The 26,538-nt window shown below is 40.3% G+C and overlaps 1 protein-coding gene across 2 annotated transcripts in view; it reads left to right on the top strand.

The window, feature by feature from the left end:
- RELN (reelin) overlaps window positions 1–26,538 on the top strand; it is a 459,089-nt gene that overhangs the window by 418,696 nt on the left and 13,855 nt on the right. For both annotated transcript variants that reach the window (XM_023638850.2, XM_070265359.1), the window contains exons 48-60: window positions 792–969; window positions 2,641–2,834; window positions 6,147–6,403; window positions 9,852–10,006; window positions 11,059–11,273; window positions 13,440–13,617; window positions 15,802–15,977; window positions 16,122–16,228; window positions 17,611–17,853; window positions 18,441–18,616; window positions 22,360–22,433; window positions 23,229–23,390; window positions 24,161–24,318. In XM_023638850.2, coding sequence (XP_023494618.1) covers window positions 792–969; window positions 2,641–2,834; window positions 6,147–6,403; window positions 9,852–10,006; window positions 11,059–11,273; window positions 13,440–13,617; window positions 15,802–15,977; window positions 16,122–16,228; window positions 17,611–17,853; window positions 18,441–18,616; window positions 22,360–22,433; window positions 23,229–23,390; window positions 24,161–24,318 — 2,273 coding nt within the window. The remainder of the gene's footprint in view (window positions 1–791; window positions 970–2,640; window positions 2,835–6,146; window positions 6,404–9,851; window positions 10,007–11,058; window positions 11,274–13,439; window positions 13,618–15,801; window positions 15,978–16,121; window positions 16,229–17,610; window positions 17,854–18,440; window positions 18,617–22,359; window positions 22,434–23,228; window positions 23,391–24,160; window positions 24,319–26,538) is intronic.

Below are 26,538 nucleotides of genomic sequence, written 5' to 3'. Positions count from 1 at the left end.
GATGAATTTACAAGGCATATTTGATGGAGAGGTCTAGTATTTTACTCTTGGAGAACTTTAGCATTTTTTGAAGGATCTAAATAAAGTGTGTGTGTGTGTGTGTGTGTGTGTTGTGTAGAAGAGTGCTTTACTTTCGAAGATTATGCTGTTTGCTGGGGTAGAATGAGTGAAGGCGCTCATAGAGAATTCATAGCCCCTTCTCCACTAATATCTGCACACCTGGGAAGTCTTTCCTTGGATGAATGACTCTAGCCCATCTCCAGATTGACCTCTGAGACCCCTGAGCCTCCGGATCCTATATTCCTATTTCCTCCACACTGAATAGGGAAGTCAACTTTTTGGTCAAAGATGACAGATGCTATCCAAACTAGCTTCTGCTGTTTGGAACCTGGCCTCTTGGATTCCTAATTGGCCCAAAGTCTCTGTTGAAAAGACCAAAGTCATAAATCATTAGAGCCTACCAGTTTAGTTTGGCAGCTGCAATTGTTTTTCAGCCATTGGAGTTGTGTCCCGTAGAGACGGGCTTTGGTAAATTCTTTGAAGTTGCTTCTTTCTCTCCTCCTGTTAGCCCAAGTCACTACTTTGGGAAAACCTAGAGGCAGTTAATTCACAGCTTATTTCTAACCTAGAGCACTATTAAGGAGAACAGGTGCATTCTGGCAAACTCTGTGAAGATAAGTAACCTTTCATCGTCCTGGACTAGCAAAAAGAGTCGGCTTGACTAATTTGAGAACACACTTGTGGGGGCTCTGTTTGATGTTGACTTTTCCTTTCCCTTTCTCCGCACCCAGCTGTGATGAGCAGTGGGGTGGCCTGTACTGTGATGAGCCTGAGGCCTCTCTTCCACCCCAACTCAAAGACAACTTCAATCGGGCTCCATCCAGCCAGAACTGGCTGACTGTGAACGGAGGGAAATTAAGTACCGTGTGTGGAGCCGTGGCTTCGGGAATGGCTCTCCATTTCAGCGGGGTGAGTGTTTGGCTGCTGGTTATTCCTTTCTGCATCCTCTGAGTTCCTCCCAGAAAAGTTGAGTCTCTTTGGAAGTTTAATTGGCAAATCAAAATGCAGAGTTAGACACTCGAAATGTTCAACCCTGATGTGAGCTTGCAACTTTATATGAATCAGAAAATACTAATTATTTCCGACAGTTTCCCTTCACAAATCAGTTGAGACAATTTAATTATGCAGAATAGTGTCTGCACAAGGCATATTTAAGTAGACGTTAAAAAATGACACAAATGGGGGCCAGCCAGTGGCGTAGTGGTTAAGTTTGCATGCTCTGCTTCAGTGGCCCAGGGTTCACAGGTTTGATCCCAGGTACGGACCTAGCACCGCTCAACGAACCATGCTGTGGCAACGTCCCACATAGAAAATAAAGGAAGATTGGCATGGATGTTAGCTCAGCAACAATCTTCCTCAAGCAAAAAGAGGAAGATTGGCAGCAAATGTTAGCTCAGGGCCAATCTTCCTCACCAAAGAAAAGGACTTAAATGAATTTCCATCCTGAGAGAGAGAGACCTTGAAAAATGGGTGGGTCTTCCATCTGGATGATGCTCTAATTGGAAACCCAAGGTTGCAACAGATTTGGGATTTAAGGAGCCAAAAATCTGGAAAATGAGCTTCAGTGTTTCCTGAATTTATTAACAACAATTAATCTTTTCTATAAATTATCCAAGAAAGAATAATTGTCAGTAATTATTAGACATTTGTATTTATAGCAGGTTATTTTGTGAATGACAGCAGCAATGTTAGAAATTTTTTTTGAGAAATTTTGTAATCATTCTACCTTGCTGCCAAAGATGACTTCTTTAAAGATAGAATTTCTCCAATACCATAATTAAATACCCCTCAGAGGCCAGTTAATTTTAAAAATTACAAATTCACTGTCGGTTCTTTATTTCTCTACCATTTGTGCCAATGAAGTATATTATTTCTATTCAGTGTTTTAGCCCAAGAGTAACAAGAGAACATACAGCATATAGGATTTCTAGAATCATCAACAATGACTAAGAATGCAGAGTTCTCAATACTCTTTCTAGCTTGAGTGAAACTCTAGGAGACATAGTTTTCCTCATATGTTCAACTGAGAAATATCTACCTGTATACATTAATTAATATAGATGATGTTAAAATCAGCTATAAAGGTATAATAAAATGCATTACAACTATTATCTCTAATTATAAGTATATGAAATTTTTAGATGTAGTCATTTTTAAATTTCATGTTAAAAAGTGATCTCCATATGCTATTTTATTAATAACTGAAGCCTTTTTAAAAATCTAATAAGTGCCTGTGAATAACTGGAAATAGTTTAATAAAAATGCAGAACAGTTACTTTAATTCCAGCTCTCACATTGCTTAAAAGAAAATAGAAGAGAATCTCCTTGAACACATTGCCCTTTGTAAGGAAGTTCTAATACTGAAATTTCAAAGTTCAGCAAAAATTTGCTGAGTACCTACTGTGTGCTAGAGGCCATGCTAGGAGCTAGTATCAGAGGAGAGATGATAAGAATATCAGTATTGCAATACCATGTGATTTGTATTACAAAAGAAATATGAAGAGGAGGAAGCCAGAGAAAACCTGAAACCTGCCGTTACAACTCATGGCTGTTTTGTTGCATTCTGCTTCTTTTCCTTAGGGTTGCAGTCGACTGTTGGTCACCGTGGATCTAAACCTAACTAATGCCGAGTTTATCCAATTTTACTTCATGTATGGATGTCTGATCACACCCAACAACCGGAACCAAGGTGTTCTTCTGGAATATTCTGTCAACGGAGGCATTACCTGGAACCTGCTAATGGAAATTTTCTATGACCAATACAGTAAACCTGGGTTTGTATTCTGTTTTATCTCTAATAACCAGTATGTTGGGCAAAGATGCTTGGTAAGGCCTACCAGCAATCAATCACAGGGAGCACAGAAAACCTAGACCTTACTTCATCCATGGGGATGCCTCTGAGACCGACATGAACATAAGGTTTCTGAGCTGGATGAACAGCTGGTTTGGGTTTTTATTTTAAGAACAACTAGTTTTCAAGTCCCAGCATAAGATAAGATCCTCTATCACAATGCCAGTAATAAATAGACCCAGTACAAAAACACGTATAAATTCATGAGTATATGGTAATTAATTTCAACAACATTTTGGGAAAATGGAAACAGGAAAACAGTGTATATCTTTATTTGTTTATGTCGTGTTCACTCCATTTCAGAGAACTGGAGGCTAGAAAATAAACACAGTAAAATGTAAATATCCTTAAGAACCCTAGACTCTATTTCTAAATTTCTCGTTAAAAAACTCTGAATAAACACAATGTATCCGTCATTTAAACAGGCCACGTTGAGGCGGCATCCCACATCCCACAACTAGAAGGACCTGCAACTAAGATATACAACTGTGTACAGGGGGGGGTTGGGGAGAAAAAGCAGAAAAAATAAAAAAGATTGGCAGCAGTTGTTAGCCCAGGTGCCAATCTAAATAAAAATGATAGAGCATATTTGTTAAAGTAGGAGGAGGAGAAGAGGGAAGAAGAAGGTAAGAGGAGAGAGGAGAAAGCTGGAGGAGAGGGGAGGGGAGCAGAGCAGAGGGGAGGAATGAACACAATCCAATCAAGAAATGTAAAATAAATTAAATGCACCAAAAAAAAGAAGAAGAAACACAGATAGTCCTTCTGTGCATGGCACACCAGGTACAGGCTAAAAATCAAGTAAAATAAAAATGATTAAAGAATCGTGTAGATAATCATTTAAATTCAATGTATCAGTTAGGAGTAGATTCAGCTGCGAATGACAGAAAACCCAAAATAACTTGAACACAAGGGGTTTTTTCCTCTTTTATGTGAATCAGATCCATAAGAAAGTAGCTCGGGGCTGCTGCAGTGGCTCCATGGGCACCAGAGACCCAGGTTCTTTCTACCTTGTTCTTCTGCCATACGGAATGCGTGACGTCCATCTCATGGTCCAAAAGGGCAACTTCGGCTCCTCCCCATCCCAGCCAGCAGAAAGGAGGATGGGGCGAGAAGGGTGTGCCATCCCTCTTTAAGGACACTTCCCAACCATTGCCCCTACTTCTGTTTGCATTCCAGCAGCCAGAACCTAGTCACAGAGACACACCCCCATGCAAGAGAGTCTGGGCACGTTGTCTTTATTCTGGGCGACTCTTCACCCCGCTAAAAAGATGGGCTTCTATTATGAAGGTGGAAGGGAGGATGGCAGTGGAGGAAATGCCAGCAGTCTCTGCCACAAGCAAAAGTTTTAAATCCTGTCCTTGCACTAAACTTGGACGCCAGTAAAGGAATCCAAAAAGAAGCTAGGTGGTACACAGTGTCATCGTGCAAAAAATGTGCTCATCCATTAGTAGCAGATAACAGACACACCAAGTAAACTGCTTCCTTGGTCTTTCTGGAGGGAAGTTATGAAGACTCTCAAGTAGGAGTTCCTGAACCCTGAAACAGCACAACGTACAGGGAGAAGGAAGTTGTTTCTTAGAATAAAAGCATAACCGTCTAATCCACTTTAGTTCTCTGAGGGAGGAACAAGTTGACCAAGGTAGGAAGAGTGGTCATAATTTATTTAAACTTTCAGCAGCCTTAGATAAATTTCCACTCCAAAGGTTTTTTTAAATGAGAGAGAGGAAAGGAAGAGAAAGGAAACTAATTTAGAAATAGGATAGGAAAATAAAGATAAAAGATCATTGCTCTGGGTAAAGAAGAATGATTGTGCGTCCCTCCAGGAACAGAAGGATTTCTGATGTTGTTTACTACATTTAAAAATCTTAGCTAAACATGCCAAGTCAATGGAGATAAATTATATAAAGATCTTACGAGGTGAGCATATAAAATGGGGGTGGGGAGGGGTGCAGATGAGGTTCAAAATTGAGATGCATGAGGAAAGTAACTTTGGAAAAGATTATTTGTCTAAACACTGGTGGTCTCCAAACTCCCAGTAACTACACTGGTAGGGGTCTAGGATTCACCGTCTACACTTTCCTTCCCTAAGACCAAGATCCACTGAGCCGTCATGGCCCAAAGGGGCATGAAATGATGGACATAATCCAAAAAAGTATTTAAAATCCAAGTACTGGAAATCCAACTAAAAGCATCCTAGTTTTGAATGGATCTTGATTGGTCCCCATCTGGAATACTGCCTACTGTTCTGGTCACCAGATCTCAAGGAAGACATAAAAGAGAGAGGAAGAAGCAAAAATAAGATCAACAAGGCGATGCTGTGTAAACAAAACTAAAATAACGAAACCTCCTCAGTGTGAAAGACGAGACCTAAAGGGGTCATCGTCGAAGCCCTCAGCTTAAGGGTTCTTCACAGGATGAACCTGGGCTTCTTGGCCCTGTCCTGGAGCACCAGCACCGAGAGGCAGCCCTTGAAAGGAAAGGGAGGTAGATGAACATGGATAAAAAGATGAGACTGCACAAAGGAGAGCAAACCTAAGGAAATTGTTTTCCCCAATAGACTTTATGAGTTGTGAATATAAGTTTGAAAGGATTTGATATATTCCTGGGGTTAAATGCCTAATTGTGATTCAGGGGTATTTTAGACCTTATTTCTAGCTGGTTAGGGTTCATGTTGGAGCATGGAGCCATGTTTTTTCACGTCTGTCTTTGGTGACTGAGTTGGGGACAGCAAGCTGGCTTTGTTAGCCCTTGGTTCTCACTCAGTGTTTCTAAGTACAGTGTTTTCCGTAAAGCATAAAGACAAAGTCAATGTCAAACCACCGGTAACTGATAAATCAGTTACATACAGCCTGGTACCCTCAGGCCGAGAGCCCAAACATCCTGCCACAATCTAGCGTCCATATTCCTAGCAAATTGCTGGTACTCGTGGGAGTAGAATGAAATCAAGGTGCCAGGGAAAGGAAACAGATGAAACCAACCCCTAGGTGACAGAAAAAACATCAATATTGTTTTATGTCTACCAAAGCACATATACTCTAGGCCTACAGATCTGGAGGGGCCCTAGGCAAGCAGAAAATGATCGAGCCCCTCTAAGACCTGCCCAGGGACCATTAGAGTAAGCCGGTAGCTCCTCATCCACCATGTGACTTGCAATCTTATCTTGATTGTAACAATCTTTTACTGGCGGAGGACAGTTGACAAGACTTTTCCCACCCCCACCATCATTTTCTTACAGATTTGTGAATATCCTCCTCCCTCCTGATGCGAAGGAGATCGCTACTCGCTTCCGCTGGTGGCAGCCCAGACACGACGGCCTGGATCAGAACGACTGGGCCATCGACAACGTCCTCATCTCGGGCTCTGCCGACCAGAGGACGGTGATGCTGGACACCTTCAGCAGCGCCCCGGTGCCCCAGCACGAGCGCTCGCCCGCGGACGCCGGCCCCGTCGGGAGAATCGCTTTCGACATGTTTATGGAGGACAAAACTGCAGGTAAATTTTCCTGTAAATAAGAATCCAGTGGAAATGCAGGTGGATTGGGGTCTTTTCAAAAGAGGAGAATGTGGAGCCTTTTCCAGGTTCTCAACGGGAACAGGAACAGGGAAAGTGGTGTCACCCTTTTGGTTCTCTCAGCCTTCCTGGTTTACAGGGTAACTCAATCTTTGCTTTCATTCAAGCCAGCAACTGTGTTTTAATAAATAGCACTCTATAATTTGATTAACAGAATAATTTTCTTCTCTTAGAACCTTTTCATTTCTGTGTTTCCTGTTTTCTACTTTAGGTAGAAAGCCAATATTCCCTGGTCATGTGTTTTAATATCCAAAGATAAGTGTTGTGTTTTGCTGTGGGTCAGATGCGTTGGTGATGGCGTATCATGTCTCCGTGTCCAAGGTCCGCTTGTTCCTCTTCTTTCTCGTTAGGAGAGGCCCAGTGCTCCTGGTGAACTAGGAAGGATCTCTTCGTGCTGTTCTTATTTTTAATATCTTGTTGTCTTTTCATTTCTTAACACTATTCTGGACACTTTCTTTTAAAGTCGTGTCCTATTAAGCACGTGGCTTTGTCATGCCGCGACCTTGGCCATACTACATAAAATATTGTATCTTGAGATAAAGTAGTGATGTTTAATTATACGACCCATACCAACACTGCAAGTGTTATCTGAACAGTGAAAATAGATATGGATATTAAAATCACCACTGTAGATTCATCAGACAGTGGGCAGACAGTGGGACTGTGTCACACCCAACTCAGCGCTAGAATCCTGCACAGAAAGGACAATCTGGATGGATTTTACAATAAGACTGGTAAGAACCTCCAAGACGAATGAAACCTATGCTGAAAAAATCTGAAGTCTAAGAAATTTTAGTAATTAAAAATACTTAATTATTAATATTATAAAAGTAATAACATGTTCAAAGTGTGAATTTTAGAAAATACAGAAAATCATGAAGATGAAAATAAAAACACACCAAGGATAACCATTGTCAATATTTTGGTATTTTTCTCAGAGTCTTTTTTTCTGTGCCTTTATATAAACATATTTTTAACAAAATTATAATCTTAAATTATACATATTTTGTAGCCGGCTTTTTTTCATTTAGAATTAAATCTTGATCATTTCCCCATGCCCTTAAGTATCTTTGAAAATGTAGTTTTAATAGCTGTATATTCCATCATAATTTTTTTTATTTTGACATTGTTGAATATTTAGATGAATTATTCTCATTAATTTATTTATTAGTATGTCACATTGCACAGCGGTATAACTGAAAATAGTTAATAAAAGTCACTCTTTTAAATAGAAAAAGTTTAAAACGTTCTTCACTATCAAGTAGTCTTATTCTCTTAAGAAGGTTATGGAGGAGATTTACTTACATAGATCTGGCTCAGAACTTTGCTAAGTTACTCATTTATTTTTCCCTGTGTGGTGGTTACATAAGTGAGTTTATGATCAGAGAATAATGTGAGCACTGCTTCTGTATGAATAAAAGCGAATACGGATTATTTTTCTAGTACCTCAAATACTGATGTTTACGTTAGCCTTAAATGTGATGTACAATTGAAGGAACAAATTTTCTGGCTTCTCCTTGTCTTGCAAAAATGGTGTTCCTAGAACTGTACTCTCTACTTACGGAGGAAGTTTCTGATAGTGCAGAAGAGATTGATGAGTTCGTTGATTGATGTAAGCCCTCTTTCATCAGGATTGCAGACTTCTTGCATAAAATAAAATATGTACCCCAGAATCAACTGGCTCAGGGTATTCTTAGTGGAATTCAAATTTCTGTGCACTTTGACTCTTGAGTCCTGTATCTGTGAGAGAGGATTAAATGTATCTCCAAACCCCATGAATGAAATCTAACAGATAGTGGCATTGTGGGAGACATTTGAATCCCAGAGATGAACTTCTTCTTCTACAGGTGTATGTTGTGCTCAGGCAAAATCAAAAAGACACAACACAGGTGACGGCTGAATTCCAGTTAAATTGTGTGGTCCCTTCTCGGACTCCTCTGAGGCCATCCAACTCCATGACTTACACAGTTGCCCCAGGCCTCCAGTTGCACCTGTTCACCTCCTCTGTAAATGCTGGAGCTAACCAGGACACTGTCAGAGAAAAGTCGGACCTATAAAGTCAAAGTATATTGTGAATTGGATGCAACTTATGGATACTTTTAATTTCCAACCTTTCTGGTATAAAATCATGATGTTAACAATACCTTTTCCAGAAGAGAAAGGGAATTGTGAGGGATTTTCCTGTATGTGTGTGTGTGTTTGAGAGAGAGAGAGAGAGAGAGACAATAGGATAGACTGTGCACTAGTCAAGTCATAATCTTGCTGCTCAAATTTTCCTTAGACTCTTACAAGCTTTTTTCTAATCACTTTACTGAGGTATAATTGACCTACAAAAAGCTGTAGATGTTTAATGTATACAACTTGATGAGTTTGGAGGTAAGCGTGTACCCATGAAACCTTCACCACAATCAAGGCCATAAATTTATCAATCACCTCCAAGTTTCCTCCCACACCGCCCCCTTTTTTTTTTTAAAGATTTTATTTTTTCCTTTTTCTCCCCAAAGCCCCCCCAGTACACACTTGTATATTCTTTGTTGTGGGTCCTTCTAGTTGTGGTATGTGGGACGCTGCCTCAGCGTGGTTTGATGAGCAGTGCCATGTCCGCGCCCAGGATTCGAACCAAGGAAACACTGGGCTGCCTGCCCCAGAGCGAGCGAACTTAACCACTCGGCCACGGGGCCAGCCCCCACCGCCCCTTTTTTTTGATATTGGTTTTTCTGTTATGGTAAGAGCATGAAACGTAAGATCTACCCTCTGAGCAAAGCTTAAGTATATCATACAGTGTTGCTAACCATGGGCCATATGTTGTACGGTAGGTCTCCAGAACTTAGTCGCCTTGCCTTACTGAAACTTTGCGCCCTCTGACTGACACTTCCCCATTTCTCTCTCCTCCCAGCCCCTAGTAACCACCATTCTACCCTCTGGTTCTATGAGTTTGACTGTTACAATTTTTTTCATTACTCAGATGATACTACCAGAATTTGAGTAGAAGCAGCTAACTAACTTCCCTGTCGTGTTACTAAAAATTCTTTCTCCTTCTTAGATCTGCCTAAAAAGTTAAACGTCTGCCAGAAAAACATAGATATGCATTCCCCTTTGTTTTTCATTTATAACACCTACAATACACTCTTTTTTTCCCAAAGGTAGAGTTACTAATATCAGATAATAGATATTTATCAACCTCCCAGTATCCATCCATGTTCCTAAAACAAGGTGCTTACGTTAGTGTTTTGTCTGTGGTGTGTGTAACTAACATATTATAAGAAAGATTCCTACTTAAAATAATTCTGGATCTTGCTTCAAGTGAAAATTTGCCTCAAGTATTTTTGTCATAAATTTGTCATAAAATTTTTGTTTTTTTTTTTTTAAGTGAATGAGCATTGGCTATTCCATGATGATTGTACCGTAGAAAGGTTCTGTGACTCTCCTGATGGTGTCATGATTTGTGGCAGTCATGATGGAAGAGAAGTGTATGCAGTGACCCACGACCTGACCCCTGCGGAAGACTGGATCATGCAGTTCAAGGTGACAATGTTACGGCCTCAATTACATAAATAACCATACAGTAGCGATATAAAAATGAGAAAAAACTCTAGAGACAAAGACCATATAATATTTCATTCACCTAATATATACTTTGAAAAATAAAATTTACTATTAAGGTAATATACATCTCAACAGGATATAACTTAATGATTATAAGTATTTTATTTCTGAACTATTTCAAGGTGAATCTTTCATAAGAGTAAATGTGGCTCTGCTTGCGATTAAACACTGATAGAGCAAAATATTGATAATAAAAATGTAGGATACTGATTTCAATTCCCTGAATTTAAACCATTATATGACTTAGGGAATTTTTTCCTTTAAGAAAAGATTAAAGCTATTATGGTTATATCTACTTTTTTTTACAAGAGCATTTTGATGTTTCTGGAGAAAGAAAATTATAGAAAACAAAGATGTGATTAACATTAATGTCATCATCAATTTTGGCCAAGATTTTATGTCAACGGATTTATTCTGTCTACTTCAATCCCACTGTATGAGCAATAAATGTTGCATGATGACTGTCCCCATCAGATAGGTGCTGTGCCTTATTAAAAGGACCCTCTGTTATCACTTCATTGCATCTTACTTCTAGCTGAAAGTGATTTATTGAGAGTCATAAATTGTATGACAAAACAGTAAACTTGGTAAAGCTGTTCGCAATCCTTCTTGGTCGAGCGTTCTGCCAAATAGAAGTGCCAGACCATTAGCACAACAAACAACAATTTGTAAGAGTGGGCCCGGGCCTTGCAAGGCAACCAGCCAGCCATGGCAGAAGCCCAGGTTTCAGCTTTTCTCCAAACTCCCTGCACAATCTATTTGGCACTTTCCGTAGTTTGTCACCTTGGGCAACCACATCGACTGCCCCATCCATCAGAAGAGCAAATCTTGAACCTGAAAGTACGAGATGGATGTGGTACGCTGTCTGTCAAGTGATCAGCAGCTTTCTTGCTGTCAAGTCCTAAGGCCTAAGAGCAGAAACATGTAATATTGTTTTAATACCTTAACAGTCTTGCTTTTCTGTTTGTTAGATCTCTGTTGGATGTAAAGTGTCTGAAAAAGTTGCCCAGAATCAAATTCATGTGCAATATTCTACTGACTTCGGTGTGAGCTGGAATTATCTGGTCCCTCAGTGCTTACCTGCAGACCCGAAATGCTCTGGAACTGTTTCCCAGCCATCTGTATTCTTCCCAACTAAAGGGTGGAAAAGAATCACCTACCCACTTCCTGAAAGCTTAGTGGGAAAGTAAGTAGAAAATTAAAATAAAGCCTGCTTCCAAGGATCCAGAGGGAGATTAGGGACCTGGTTGTCAAGCCTGAAATTCTGCATAATTGTGGGTAAAATGCTCTCTTCCTCCCTAACTCTAAAGGTTCTCTAATTGGTGACCTCCATGAGGAGCTCACTCGAAGGAGACCTCAAGTTGTAATCCTCAATGGACCTTGGCGGTCCCTTCCATTTTCCACACCTCAGTGTCTGCAAATGGGGAGAGAGCAACAGTGAAGGCCTTGAAGCCAGATGAAAAGGTGTATGCTACCTTATGGACCTTATCCACCGTGGTCCACCGTGCACCATACACTTTCCACATTACTGCCTTGTCAACCCGTGATAGACGGAGCCAAGAACAAATCCTAACTCATCATCATATCTGTACAGATCCTAACTCTTCATGCTAATTGTATATGTGTGGTTTGTAGGTTTCATTTTTCTCTTAAGAAAACATTGTGTTCTGTACCTGTTGTGAAAAGTAATTAGCCTGGAGCAGTAGTGAACCAAGATAATTAAACTGTTCTCTGAAAAGTCTGTAAGTTAATTTAAGGCGATTCTAAAACATTTCCCTTCAAATGAAAAATTAGGGAAAAAGATACCCTAAAGAAAATGACAGGTGTACTTCCACCATATGAATCATAGAGTCTGGCTAAATGAAGAACCTTCTTGTGAAACAGAATTGTGGTATCTGATCAGAACACATAGAGCCTTTGAATAAGGTGCTGACACACAGCTTTCCCGGTGTCCCACAGATGTCATTTACTACCTGCCCACTCACAGTTTTCTGGAAGAAATATAAAGAACTTAGTCAATTAATATGCCAGGAAACTAAATCAGGACACTTTCAGCTACAAGTGAAAAAAAACAATTCAAACTGGCTCAGTTAAAAATGAAATGTATTATAACTATAATTTAAAAAATCCAAAGATAAGTGGACTCCTCTAGGATTGATTGGTTCACAAGGTCAACAGGGTCTTCAAGGACATTGTTATTTCTTACTCTTTTACTCTTACTCTTACTGTTTGCTCCACTGTCCACACATTGATGTCATACTCAGCCTTCAGGCTGGTTCCCCTCACGAACGTAGATGGCTTCCAGAAAACTGGAGCAGAATGCATCTTTGCCCATGTCCAATGAGAGAGAGAGTTACCTTTCTTTCAGACAGAGCTGGAGCAAGCACCTCCCTGCATTGCATTGGTACCAGTTAGCTCAAGAAGGCCCATTCCTGGCCCAGTCAGTAGGTAGGGGAGTTAGATTATGAGGATATCCCATATGACTCATCTGGGGTGAATTGGATGCTGGGGAACCAGCAAAACATCATCGCCTCATCTTCCCCCTCCCGTTCTCATTTTTAGTAACGAGGCATAATTTACATTCGGTAAAATGCACACATCTTAATTGTTTAGCAAAATAGGTTCTTACCATTATGTAACCCGTGTAACCACCACATAGAACAAGATAGAGAACATTTACGTCACCCCAGAAAGTCCGCTCATGCACTTTGTGCTCTGCACCAAACTAGTGCGACGTATTTTAATCTAAGGTTAATTATGTGGCTTGTATTTTCCCCAGAAGACAGAGAAGAACAGTGATGAAATTAAAATCTCAGGGAAATTGTCCTTTAATATAACCCTGTCAAAATTGTTTTCTAATTAGTGGAATTAACTCTGATAATATAGATTATCTTTGGGGAATTCAGAAGTTGCCGTTTCCCCGTCACCCGAGGGCTGTGTGTACACTGACAAGGATTCACTCACTTTCTGTACGGGTTTCAGAAATGCAGCTAATGAACCTAAATCGTGTTGCAACCTCTGGACTCCAGTACACAAGGAACCTGATTTATGATGGTTACAGATTTGCATTTTAAAATGTTCCTATTGCTTGAAATAGGGATTCTGCTGTATTTTCATTTTCTTTTACAAGTTTGCTCACATATTATAAAATTGAAATGAAGCTAGCTTTAGACTTCCATTACGAAAAATAGAAAAATAATGGCAGTCAGAAAATATTTTTCATTAACCCACTTGGTCCGGTCACAGTGGCTTCAGTGTTTTTTTCTCTTGAGCACTGCATGTACACGCAGGAAAGTGGACTTGAATCAAGTTAACGTGTGGTTTTCCCTCCTTTGCTTTGTGTTGCCTCTAGTCCAGTCAGGTTTAGGTTCTATCAGAAGTACTCAGACGTGCAGTGGGCCATCGATAATTTCTACCTGGGCCCCGGATGCTTGGACAACTGCAGAGGCCATGGAGACTGCTTGAAGGAGCAGTGCATCTGTGACCCGGGATACTCGGGGCCCAACTGCTACCTGACGCACACTCTGAAGGTAATGTTAAGGCCCCGGGGGAAGCATTTACCCACGTCGCAGGCCACGCCTTAAGAACCAATTTAAGCGTGAGGCTAATAGCTTCTAACAACGTTCTTTGGGCCCCCAGGAAATAGATCCTTTGGATGGAAACTAAAAAAATATGTCTTGGGTGTCTTAGATACAAGAATATTGGGATCAAGGTCCAGTACAGTTTACCCAATTTATAAAATAAACCAGATTTTATGGATTAACTATCATAAATACTCTTTCTTTTTAAAAGCAGACTTTTAAAGTCAATTTTAAGCCTTCTTTACTTCACTTTTTCAGTAGATGTTCTGTTGGAAGGAAGATATTATTGTTATGAAATAAAACAACATAGATACATTATCACAAAAATTTTTTTTTAGAAAAGCCTAAACAATACCTGAATTATTGCTCAGAAAATTCAGTGTTCTGCTTAGCTGACTGCTGAAACGTGGCTGTGTATTAAGAATGGAGATGTCATTCTTGAAGCTTTAGCTGCGGCATCATTATTTAATATGCCAAGCAAATGCAGTTGTCCAACACAGTTGCCATATATGCATTCTATTTCTGTGAATAAATATTATGCATTCATCACTTCAATAACAGAAAAGTGATTAAGCTACAAAAAGCACCAGTGATTAAAATTGAGCATATTAAGTAGCAAACAGTGTAAATAAAACCTGTTCTGTATGTTCTTTTTCTACAATACTTCAGCAACTTTGGAATTGATAAATTAAAAAAAATAAAGTTGTGCAAGGCTCACTTGTGTCTGAAGATGTTAGTGTATTTATTCAAATAAGATTACATAATCAACTGAGAGTATAACATGAGAAACAGAGCCATAGACAATGAATAAACTAAAAAAAAACCCCTAGTTTCTTTCATGAGCGTTCAAATCTCATTAGCCTTCCTCAGTTGGATAAGAAATTGTACAGCTCTGTATTAACCCTGATTCAAACCTTCCTAACAAGAGTTCACAAGGTTAAGGATGCACACCTTCTGACTCGTGCGTTCGTACATGTCAACCTCTATTTATAAAATTGCGTTTATTTGCTAACAGTAGAGACATCAGGAATGATGGACCACATGACTACATGTCTTTAACTATAGAGATGATTATGTTCTAAGTTTGTGGAACAGAGGGTCTGTTTAAATTGTTTTAACTACACGATAGAGCAACTAGACGTCTCTCCTAAAGATGTGAAAAAGTATACGGTTTTTCTGTATACACTTACTGCAGTTGCAACTGTAACAAATTGTTTTCATGATAAATATCCATCACTTAAAAAAAAAAGCCAAATAATCCTGCCTCAACCCAATGCAAAACTGTATTATGGATAAAATGAATGTACTATGGAGAAAATGCATAGAAAATCAAGATCTTGACTGTGATGTGATAGGATGAAGTAATTTGACATAAAATATAGCCGTAATGAACCCTAGTATTTTATTTATCTACTCTCTTTGGACAATAGACTAGTCTTGGTTGTTGGTCATTCTTGGTTAAAAGGATAAACTGGAGACCCAGGGAGAATATTTTTTCTAGATTTTGAGTACTTCTCCCCATCTTCCTGTTTCTGGGCCCTGATAAACATGTGAAAAGTCTTTCAAGTTGCCTTCCAAGGTGACTTTTGACTTCACACGGAAGGCTTTGTATTCAGATGTCCTTTCCTAACCATATAGACATTCTAAGCTCACTCTGTGCTGGAACCTGAGGGCCCTGGTTGCCTAAAGTGGTAGGGGGTACACACTCCACGGGGAACGAGATAATCCATTGGGGAATGTTAGCCAAAAAGTGCCAGAATACCTGTTAGATCTTATTTCTTTAAGGTTTCAATTTTTGTGCAAGTAAATATATATATTTTGGGAGTATATGCTCAAGTAACTTTTTACAAATAGGAGTATTACTATACTCAGCTTTACAATTGTTTTAAGATTCTCTCCAGACTTTAAATTCCCTTAGTAAACATTATTTAAGCAGTTTAAATGACCTTCAATATATGATGGAAGAGAACATTGTGGAGATATCCTGTTGTGGTTTTTCATATCTTTGGAAATGCATTTGAAATCAGCTTTGATTTTTTAAAGTCCAAGATGCAACTCTGTATTGTCTTCAGCATTCCATAGTTATTATCTCAAATCGTTATTTTTAACTACGTGCCTCCTATTTTTTCCCAGACTTTCCTGAAGGAGCGCTTTGACAGTGAAGAAATCAAGCCTGATTTATGGATGTCCTTAGAAGGTGGAAGTACTTGTACCGAGTGCGGGATCCTTGCTGAGGACACTGCACTCTATTTTGGGGGATCCACTGTGAGACAAGCTATTACTCAAGATTTGGATCTCAGAGGAGCAAAGTAAGTCCATTTTTTGGTAATTTTATCTCAATATAGCAAATTGGCCCAAAGCAAGGAACACACGTGTAGAAGAAGTTGTCATCCAGGACTTGAGTAGACTTTTGTAATTAACTGTTCTGATGGGTAATATGTGCTTGCATTCAGATTCCTGCAATACTGGGGGCGCATCGGGAGCGAGAACAACATGACCTCCTGCCATCGGCCCGTCTGCCGGAAGGAAGGCGTGCTATTGGACTACTCTGCCGACGGAGGCACGTTTCAGGGGCGAAAGCTGCACCTTTCAGTGGATTCCCAAATTCCATCCAAGGCCTCTCAGAAAAGTCTCTGCAAAACGTTGCTGACTTTGCAATGCAGATAGTGAAAGTCACAAAGAGAAAGCCACAGATTTTAGTTGCATTACATGTTCCATACATGTGACTTCTGTGTTATGCAAAATCTACCCCAAAAGGGACAAGAGAGAAAACACATTAAAAAAATAAGTCTCCAGGGGCTGCCCCAGTGGCTTAGTGGTTGAGTTCGTGCTCTCCGCTTCCACAGCCAAGGGTTCGTTGGTTCAGATCCTGTGCATGGACCTACACACTGCTCATCAGGCCATGCTGTGGTGGCATCCCACATGCAAAATAGAGGAAGATTGGCACAGATTTAGCTCAGGGCCAGTCTTCCTCATCAAAAATAAATAAATAAAAATAAGCTTCTAAATGTTATGTAAAAATTCTCTATGCTTAACTGAAGTTTGATTCTAAATGATACAACTGAGAAATAAATTTTGTATGATTTTGCAAGTAAAAGATAATTTTAAAAACATTTTTAAAGCATTTTAAAAAGCTTTTGTGAGAACAAGCAATTAATAAATGCTGTATAGAATCTGTAAGAAAACTTTATTAATTGGGAAAGAAGATAGTCTGAATTTGTGAGTCTGTCATGGACTATTTTAATAAAATCCTGTTTTAGTTTGAAGTAGCTGGAACCAGACCAGTAACCTTTAGAAAATCAGCTTTAGCAGATAGATAATCATTCATAGTCTGAATTTGTGAGTCTGTCATGGACTATTTTAATAAAATCCTGTTTTAGTTTGAAGTAGCTGGAACCAGACCAGTAACCTTTAGAAAATCAGCTTTAGCAGATAGATAATCATTCTTAACTAGCAGGTAAATAGATGGTCCTAAATATTTTAGGTTATTCGAAAGATGTTCTTAAGTAATTTAAACATCCCACCTACGGTCTTAAGACCGATAAGAGAGAAACTTTACATCAGTCCAACAAATTGCAAATTGTATACCTGTATTTTAAAATACTAGGAGTTCTTGTATAGAAACATGCAAAACATGGGTGTGTCTCATTGTTTATGAGAAATAATGCATATAGGAATCTAGAATAAAATTTTAAAAGCATAACATTTAATTTTTACTTCAATGTTTTAACTTTTGGTCAGTTATTTCTAAATACCCTTCCCCTCATATCATCAGCCTCTTTTTGAAACCATATTTGTTGAACACTTACATTAAAGTCAGTGAAATGAATTCTTCTTACCTGGTGGAAGATTTCTTTGGGAAGCGTACAGTAGCTGCAGTCTACCGGCGGTTTGTGGGGTTTTTCCAGATAGGTTACTGTGTTGGTGTATCTGTTATTATAGGAATTACTTGGACTTTGCTGCACGAGATGGATTATCAGAAATACATTTCTGTTAGACACGACTACATACTTCTTCCTGAGGATGCCCTCACCAACACAACTCGACTTCGCTGGTGGCAGCCTTTTGTGATCAGCAATGGACTTGTGGTCTCTGGGGTGGAGCGTGCTCAGTGGGCGCTGGACAACATTTTGATTGGTGGCGCGGAAATCAATCCCAGTCAGCTGGTCGACACCTTTGATGATGGTAAGCAACGAGACGCTGAAGACTCCTTCCTGTGAGCCTCCTGTCTGCTTATGTCTTCAGATGAGTTGCAACATGAAAAGCATTTAGAAGAGAGCCTAGGACGTAGTCACTGCTCAGCAGATGTTAGCTGTTATTCTGCCCAATGGCTTATAAATCTTCAAGGTTGGCTGCTTGTTGAAATGTCAACTGAGAGTTTAATGAATCTTGTTAAAGACAAAATATCCAGCTCTAAATATAATTTGAAATTTCAGTACCCCAAAATAATTTTAGTTTCTTTGGGAATTTCTATACCACAGAGATATACATTTCATTCGTTTAAAAGTGTACCGAGAAGAATTTTGCAATGGTGAAAGTTACCCAGACTAGCGATTACATTTTAAAAGTTGGGTGATCGTTATACTAGCACTTATTAATCTTTTCAAGATTTGATTTCTCATGTTGGATTTATATATTATACCAATTAAATAGAACAAATCAATCTTAAAGGGTAAGCAAAAAGCTAGAGTATAGACACTTAAGTAATACAACAATTAGCCAATCAGTTCAAGAGAATAATATACCATATTGCTCCCAATTTACCTTAACAGAAGGCACTTCCCACGAAGAAAACTGGAGTTTTTACCCTAATGCAGTAAGGACAGCAGGATTCTGTGGCAATCCATCCTTCCACCTTTACTGGCCAAATAAAAAGAAGGACAAGACTGACAACGCTCTCTCCTCCAGAGAACTCATTATACAGCCAGGATATATGATGCAATTTAAAGTAAGGGAGAGTGGCTCTTCCAAACAGAGTGTGGCATTACTCTTGGGGGGAGGGGCTGTGGGGAGGATGCTTTTTTTGGACAACTGTCAGGACATGATTGATTTCATTCGTTAAAAGAGACTTTGTCTGATGAGTAAAAGAAGTAACCTTTCACAAAGGCCTTTATCCCCTAGGTAGGATTATTTGAGCATAGATAAAATCTACAAATATTTTGGGACATAGCTAGAAATGTAACCATATTATATCTCATACATGTAATCTTGAGTTCACTTTCCCAAACTTTGAAAATGAAAAGTTCAAATAGGTACTTCTGCCTATTTCTCTCTTTTTCTCTGTCTCTCTCTCTTCCCCCTAGTCCTCTATCGCTTTCTCTTACTCTATGCCTATCTCACACATCAAGCCACTTTGCTTCTTAATCTATCCTTTTTCATTTTGTCTTTCTGTCTTTCTTTTGTCTCTGTCTTCCAAACACAAACCTGTACATTAACCCAGTTGTAACTTTCGAAATCCCCAAAGACGTAAAAAGGACTCTCAAATCTTTTAAATGCGTGTTTTATTCATATAGAAGGATGGAAAGGAAGGCATAGGAGGTAATTAATAGCCAATCAGAGAGAAAGATGAAGTAGTATCAATTGATGTCTTTCTCACTGCGAAACACATTAAAAAGGGGCATTACAGAAATACAGTGTATTACTAGATCATTTTAAAGGCAGACATTGTTGTTCTAATGCCTTTATTTGAAAAGATGTGTTACAATGGCAGTTCATGGCAAGAATCCTTATTAGCAGAAATAAGAATGTATTCATTAGCAGAAATAAGAACTTCAAGGATTAAGGGAGGGAAATGAGTTGTTTAATCAGGATAGAGTTTCACTTTTGCAAGATGAAGAAGTTCTGGAGATCTGTTGCAAAAGAAAAGAGGTATTCACTCTTTCCCTCAGCTCTATGTTAAACTCTCCTTCTGGACTGGAGGGTGAGGCCAGCTCCCCAGATGCTGTCACTCCCTCGGGACTATCCTTAACTTCATGGCGTGGAGGATGTTCAAGGTCCCATCCAGTGTTACACCACCCCTAATTCTGAGCCCAGTCCTTTAAGAGTGAAGGTTTTGGGGCCAGCCCTGTGGCACAGTGGTTAAGTTCGGCACGCTCCGCTTCAGTGGTCCGGGGTCATGGGTTCAGATCCCAGGTGCAGACCTACACCTCTTGTCAGCCATGATGTGGCAGCGACCCACATACAAAATAGAGGAAGATTGGCACAGATGTTGGTTCAGGGTGAATCTTCCTCAGCAAAAAATAGAGTGAAGGTTTTCCCTCTACCAGGTGCACACTGTGGCCCATGTCAGAGTCGTCATATTTGATTGAGTTTATTGGGGGTTCTTTTTCTCCCTCTATCAACCCAGCACTGAAGAGACTGAAATTTTCTTCTCTACCCGAGTCTGTTTGTTTAAAAAAAAGAAAAGTTGATCCCCAGAAATTTAATAAGTCAAGTATCACCAAAGCTACATTTTTGAAAGTCACCGTAGACTTTCTGATCCCTACATCCAACAGCTTTCACCCATTCCTCGTCTTTTCTCAGACTTTCGTGTTACTGCAAATGCTCCACTAGATCAGAATCGCAATATATCAGTCAGACACTCCCCAAACACCAAGCCAGCTCTGGGCTCTATACTTATTTCCTTGTTCCTTGATCTTTCTAAATAAGGTCAGACATGCAATCCCAGCCCATCCCATGCGTTTTCCCCCCATTGCCTCTCCTAACACTCTATAGAACTCCCTTTGCCCCACTTCCCTCCCTCAGGCAGAGTGCCCCACTGCTTGTGAGGGACTGTCCTCCCCCAGACCATGGATTGTTCTCCCTTGAATAAAGGACGTCAACCTCTACTCAATTATTTTAGTTTTGTCACTTGACAATCTCTGTACCATTTGACGCTGTTGTCCTTGCCCTCTCCAGCTCGTGAAATTCTCTTTCCCCTTGGCTTCTTGTTCTCTGCTGCTTCTCCTCCTACTTCCTTGACATCTCCTTCTTTTTCCTTTTTATCTCCTCTCCTTCCCTCAAACCTCTAAATGTCAGCATTTCTCAGTACTTCTCAGCTTTCTTCTCTCTATATAGATATTCTTACCACTGGGAATTTTATTTATCCTCTGGCTTCAAGTATTATATCTTTAAGAGCAATTCCCAAATTTGCATATCCAACCTTGACTGGCTCACCAACAATTAATTCAGTTTAATAGCCTGTGGACATTTCTACACCTTTGTCTTATTGGCACCTAAACTCGACATGTCTAACAGTGAACTTCATATCTTCCCTCCCCATACCAACTCCTCTTTCTTATTTCTGTTGATGACATTGATGACACCACCTTTCACCCTATTTCTTTCATCTCTTCACCTCTTCATCAGCTTTAAATTTTAAAATAGTCTTTGATTTTTCCCTTTTTTGCTTTTTACGTCTAATCAATTACTGCATCCTTTTCATTCTAATTCCCAGTGTTCCTGGTGCCCATCCCATTTTCTCTGTTTGCACTATTAACACCTCCCTTCTGGCCCTAATTAAATCAATAGCCCATTAACTCATCTTTTCTCCTCTAATCTGTCTCCACTCCCACCTGTCTTCAACGGCACAGTCAGATTGATCTTTACAAAGCACAGCTCTGAGCACATCCTTCCACTGCTCATAAACCCTTAATGATTCCCCATTGCCTACCAAATTAAGGTCAAACACCTTAGACTACAACTCATGGTGGGCCAACCTCGACCAAGCTTTCTAACCTTCTCTCCCAGTCGTCGGCAGACCCTGCATTCGGACCAAGGCATACCACGTGCTGTGCTCCGGACCTGCCACAGTGCTTTCCCACCTGCATGCTCACACCTCCTTCCCTCTAAATGTCCTTCTTCTATCTCCACCTGTCAGTCTCTCCCCTCACATTGGTGGCTCACATGCACCGTACTTGATGAATTATTTTCTAATCTGCTTAACCAAATACATTCTCTCCTTCCTATGAAGCACCCCAGCATTGTATTTGCATCTTTTCTGATTTCCATTTCCATAAGTGGAATATGCTTCTTCTTCTCTCTCTGAAGCCAGGGTTATTTTATTCATAAATGTATGGCCTGAAGTTTTGACCGCTAACCTCCCCTAGTATCAGCACTGAGACAGGACTCATTGATTGAATAGATGATTAGGACTTAAATTTGAATCAGCAAATTTTTATAGCATTTATGCATTATTGAGTCAAACATTTAATTGCATATAATATGGGAAACTTTTATTCATATGGAAAAGGAAAAAAACCCTAAGAATGAATATTGAGTAATTAAAAATTGCTGTTTTTAATTACAAATAAAAATTCAATAGTAGTGCCAAGGAAGTTACGATATCATTGAAAATGTTTTCAACCAGTAATACTTTGAGTTTCTTTCCATTAATTCTCCAAATGTTACTTTTGTTTTGGCCAACTTATCTTTCCCAAATGTATGATTAATATGTTATACTAGTTAAGGAAATAGAAATAGTACTGTTTTAAACTTTTTAAATTATCATCTCCAAGCAAAATTGCATGGCTTTAATAGAACTCAAAAGAATGTGTTCTTGGTGCCATGGCGGGCTGCTCTGTAAAAGCTTCTCTGAATGTTTCTTGATTACTCATCAGAGTCATAATGAAGAGAGATGGAATTCCTCATGAATGATAGGTGTCATTTAATCTTGCCTCATATATATATATATATTGGTTGTTTGTGTTTTAGATTGTGGTGGGTTGTGAAGCCACTTCTTGTGGTGACCTTCATTCTGTAATGTTGGAGTACACTAAGGACGCAAGGTTTGTGAAACGATTTTTTACATTTCCTCCAAACTTGAATACACAATTCAAGTGGTTGTCTATTTTTAAGGCAACTGCTTACGGCAGAGCAACCTTTTGCATTAAAAGTGGCAGTTCATGTGTATTTCAAACTTCATTTGTATAAAATTTATACATATGTCTTATTTTCACATTTTTCCTTCAAACCAAGAAAACTCATTTTGTACTAGGCTGCAGCCAACAAACTTTATATTTTAAAATAAGACTCTACATTTGTGCTCAAAGTAGAACTCCCTTTTATTCATGTTGCTCATTTTCAACCAACCCTAAGAAAAATTTAAATCATTGAAAAATCTGAATATGGTTTAGCCAGAGTCACATCTCGTAAGGCATGGAGGCAGGACTGAATAAAAGTCTGACATGGTGCGATTGCCTTCTTAGGGTGTCGTCTCCCACCACCACTTTCAAGATGAATTATAGTGAGTTGTGTGGGTAGACAGAGAGTATCATCAGTGGACTCCAGGTATATTTCTGGTAACAATATCAGCGGGAGGAAGCCGCTAAAACGCAGCATCATGCATGCTATTATTTTATTCTGTTGTCTGTGAATGTATTAATGTGCCTAGAAAGAGTTAGAATATATCTTATATGAAATAATTTTCTATTTTTATTTTTATTCTCTGTAATTAGAAATAGATATAGGAAAGATTCTTTAAAATATCTTCATTTAACCCAACCCAAAGCATTACCTTGACATTAGATGGGTCATATATTTCTCTTCAGAGTGGTCTAATGTAATATCTCTGGCTTCTGCAGGTCCGATTCCTGGCAGCTGGTTCAGACCCAGTGCCTGCCTTCCTCTTCGAACAGCATCGGTTGCTCCCCCTTCCAGTTCCATGAAGCCACTATCTACAATGCTGTCAACAGCTCGAGCTGGAAGAGAGTCACCATTCAGCTGCCTGACCACGTCTCCTCCAGGTGGGTTGCATGCTAAGGTAAACTTTGTGGAATTATCTGGCAGTCTCTACAGAGCCCCTAAGTGAGCTGAGAACAGCTGATAAAATGAGGCTAGAGTTTGGGTGCAGTAGTGCACTCTCCTCTCTTCTGCCCCATCTGTCACCAACCCATGCCCCCGAATCACAACCGCACATCCCAAAAAGAAATCGGAAGAAATCAGATCTTATTTGTAAGTGATTTCTAGATCTCACGTTTTCTTTTGACTAAATACCACAGCACATGCCAAACTCAATCAGAGGCCCCAAATCAAAGATCCTCAAACAAATCTGTAGTTGGCACCATATCTGCCTGAGTGTCCTGTGCTCCCAAAGGCTGCACTGCTCATCCAGATACAAACAGCCCCTGGGGCGTGCAGGGCTGGCCCAGAGACACAAAGCCACAGGATAAGCACGATGGAGTGCAGTCTTCCTGGAGCACATTCATTTTACTCAAAGATTGGGAAAATGAATCCAGCACTGTAGGAAGAATGGACACAGATTTATGATGGAATAGAATAGGAAATTCACATCAGATTTTTGGGGAAGGCACAAGCTTCCAGAATGGCGTTTTGCGGGATGCTCCCAAAGTGTGAGTATATACACATTCACTCACCTCTGCCCATCGGTGCTTCAGGGAGAAATCTGGGAGGCCCTTTTCTCAAGAATAGTCCCCCATCCCAGAAGCTAGAGGCTGGACGCAGCCCTGGGAAATCCAGCCTGCTGAATCCCTTCTGCTCTCTGTGGGACTTTCAGTGCAACACAGTTCCGCTGGATCCAGAAGGGGGAGGAAACGGAGAAGCAGAGCTGGGCGATTGACCACGTGTACATCGGAGAGGCCTGCCCCAAGCTGTGCAGCGGGCACGGATCCTGCACCACCGGCGCCGTCTGCATCTGCGACGAGAGCTTCCGAGGTCTGATCCTGGACTGTGGGTTGTGATACGGGAGACCATGAGGGCCTCCTCCTCTGAACATGTGTACAACGGCCACTAGGAACGGGAGAGAAACTCCAGCCTGAGGGATGTGGGATAGATAGCACGCTCTTTGATCACAAAGTTAGTTACCTTTGCAATGAATTATCAAGGACAGTTTTATGCTACGTTCCTTGAATTTTTAAAAATGCAGGTTTTATCCACCCAGGATATTCTATCGTCCCTCACATTCCCTGTCTTCCGTGTAACTCCCTACCCCACCACTACCCCCAGCACCTTATTTCCACTTCTGGGCCCGTCTCCTTCCTGGCCTGGCTGCCCATCCTAGATACCTGGCCAGTATTCCCTCCCCCTCAGCCTCTCCCAGCAGGAGCTGCCACTGTCCTCCCAAGATGTAGCTGACAATTCAAGACATTCTGTTTCCCTGGTTACTGTCACACTCACACACACAAAGAGCCTTTCTGACTCAAAAAGATATGTTATTGAGGCCAGCCTGGTGGTGCACCGGTTAAGTTCGCACGTTCCACTTCAGCGGCCCAGCGTTGGCGGGTGCAGATCCCCGCTACAGACCTACACACTGCTTGGTACGCCATGCTGTGGCAGGCGTCCCACATGTAAAGTGGAGGAAGATGGGCATAGATGTGAGCTCAGAGCCAGTCTTCCTCAGCAAAAAGAGGAGAATTGGCAGCAGATGTTAGCTCAGGGCTAATCTTCCTCAAAAAAATAAAAAGATACACTTTTACTGCTCGAGTTTCTAGAGGCTGAGTATATATTCAGAACAGAGTATCTACTCAACTCCAGACATCATAGGAAACTGCCCTGTTGGCCTGTTAGAAGGCCTGCAGCCCAGCTTTCCCTTGATGCAACATTTCTAACAGGTTTCAGCCTCTATCGTTACAAAGCTCACTTTACATAATTACCATTATATTCTCAGAGCCTAGTACTTGGCATCTAGCTATGCTCGATAAATCTTTTTCGAATAACCTTTACACAGTATCCACAATTCATTCAGCAGAGTCATTTAGTGCTTATGACATCCCCGTTATTAAAATAATTATTCCCACTTTACAGGTAAAGAAACTGAGACTCAGGGAGGTTAAGTGTCTTGCCCGAGGTCACACAGCTAGTAAATGTCCGAAAGACCAGTACTCAGGTTGTTCTTTCCCATCAGCCTTGCTCTCTCTCAGAGCTGAGAGATTTATCCAGAGGACAGAATTATACAATTTCCCCAAATGTACAATGTAAGAATCCATAGATTTGAATCCTGGAGTGGACCCTATTTAGATTTCTTGGTTGATGCTATTTCCATGGCTCCGGATGAAATGAGTATGGTTCATGCAGACTGCCGCACATCTCTGATGTTACAAATTACTTACCCGTCGTCTTTTTCCCCTTGATCCCATTACCGCTGAGACCGGCTGGGTCTGTCCGTGTGTTAGCTGGAGAATTTGAACTTTAGGCAAACGAAGACATCAAATGTCTCACCAGCAGTCCTAGACGTCTGGAATTTGCCCTGTCCCTGACCGAACACAGCCATGATCTTTGGATTTTGAACTCTTGTAGACATTTAGAAAAAATCGTGCTGATCAGATCAAGGGGAAATGCAAGCACATACACATGTGCTAAAGCAGCGTCTTATTCAAATGCCAGTCCTCCAGCACAGTGGTCTCTGAGACCACTTCCAGCTTATTCATTGTTCATCCCAGCTTCATTATTGGATATCTTGTTTGTGCTAAGTCTCGTGCTGGGTGCTAGAATCCAACGATGAGTAAAATGCAGACTCTGCTCTCAAGAATCATCAAGTAGAGAGCTAGAAGGAGAATGAGAGCATGACTTATCTTCTGCCACAAAATCTTGGTAGGGAAAAAGAAATTGGATTGGCCTCTCCTGCCAGGGTGGGAGCTCCCTCCTGAGAGCATCATTGGTAAACATGCAGCCCAGATGCTGTGCTATTTAAACAACGGATTTACACAAGCAATAAGTACATTAGCACCTACACATTTTAGTAAACGTTGACTCAAAGATAATGGGTTTTTTCCAACAACGCAAGCCAAGGATTGCTAAAATAAAAGAGAAACATTTATTTCTTGAGAGTCTGTATCTGTTGGGTATTTTGTCCTTCTGACTGTAACAACGATGGATTAAATCTGAAATTGCATACTTGTCCTTAACCTTTGCTGATTTGCCTTGTTCTAGCTAATT

The sequence above is a fragment of the Equus caballus genome, chromosome 4 (assembly GCF_041296265.1).
Source record: "Equus caballus isolate H_3958 breed thoroughbred chromosome 4, TB-T2T, whole genome shotgun sequence".
Taxonomy (NCBI): Eukaryota; Metazoa; Chordata; class Mammalia; order Perissodactyla; family Equidae; genus Equus; species Equus caballus.
The sequence above is the reverse complement of the archived record's forward strand: the minus strand, read 5'-3'. Positions and strand labels throughout refer to the sequence as shown.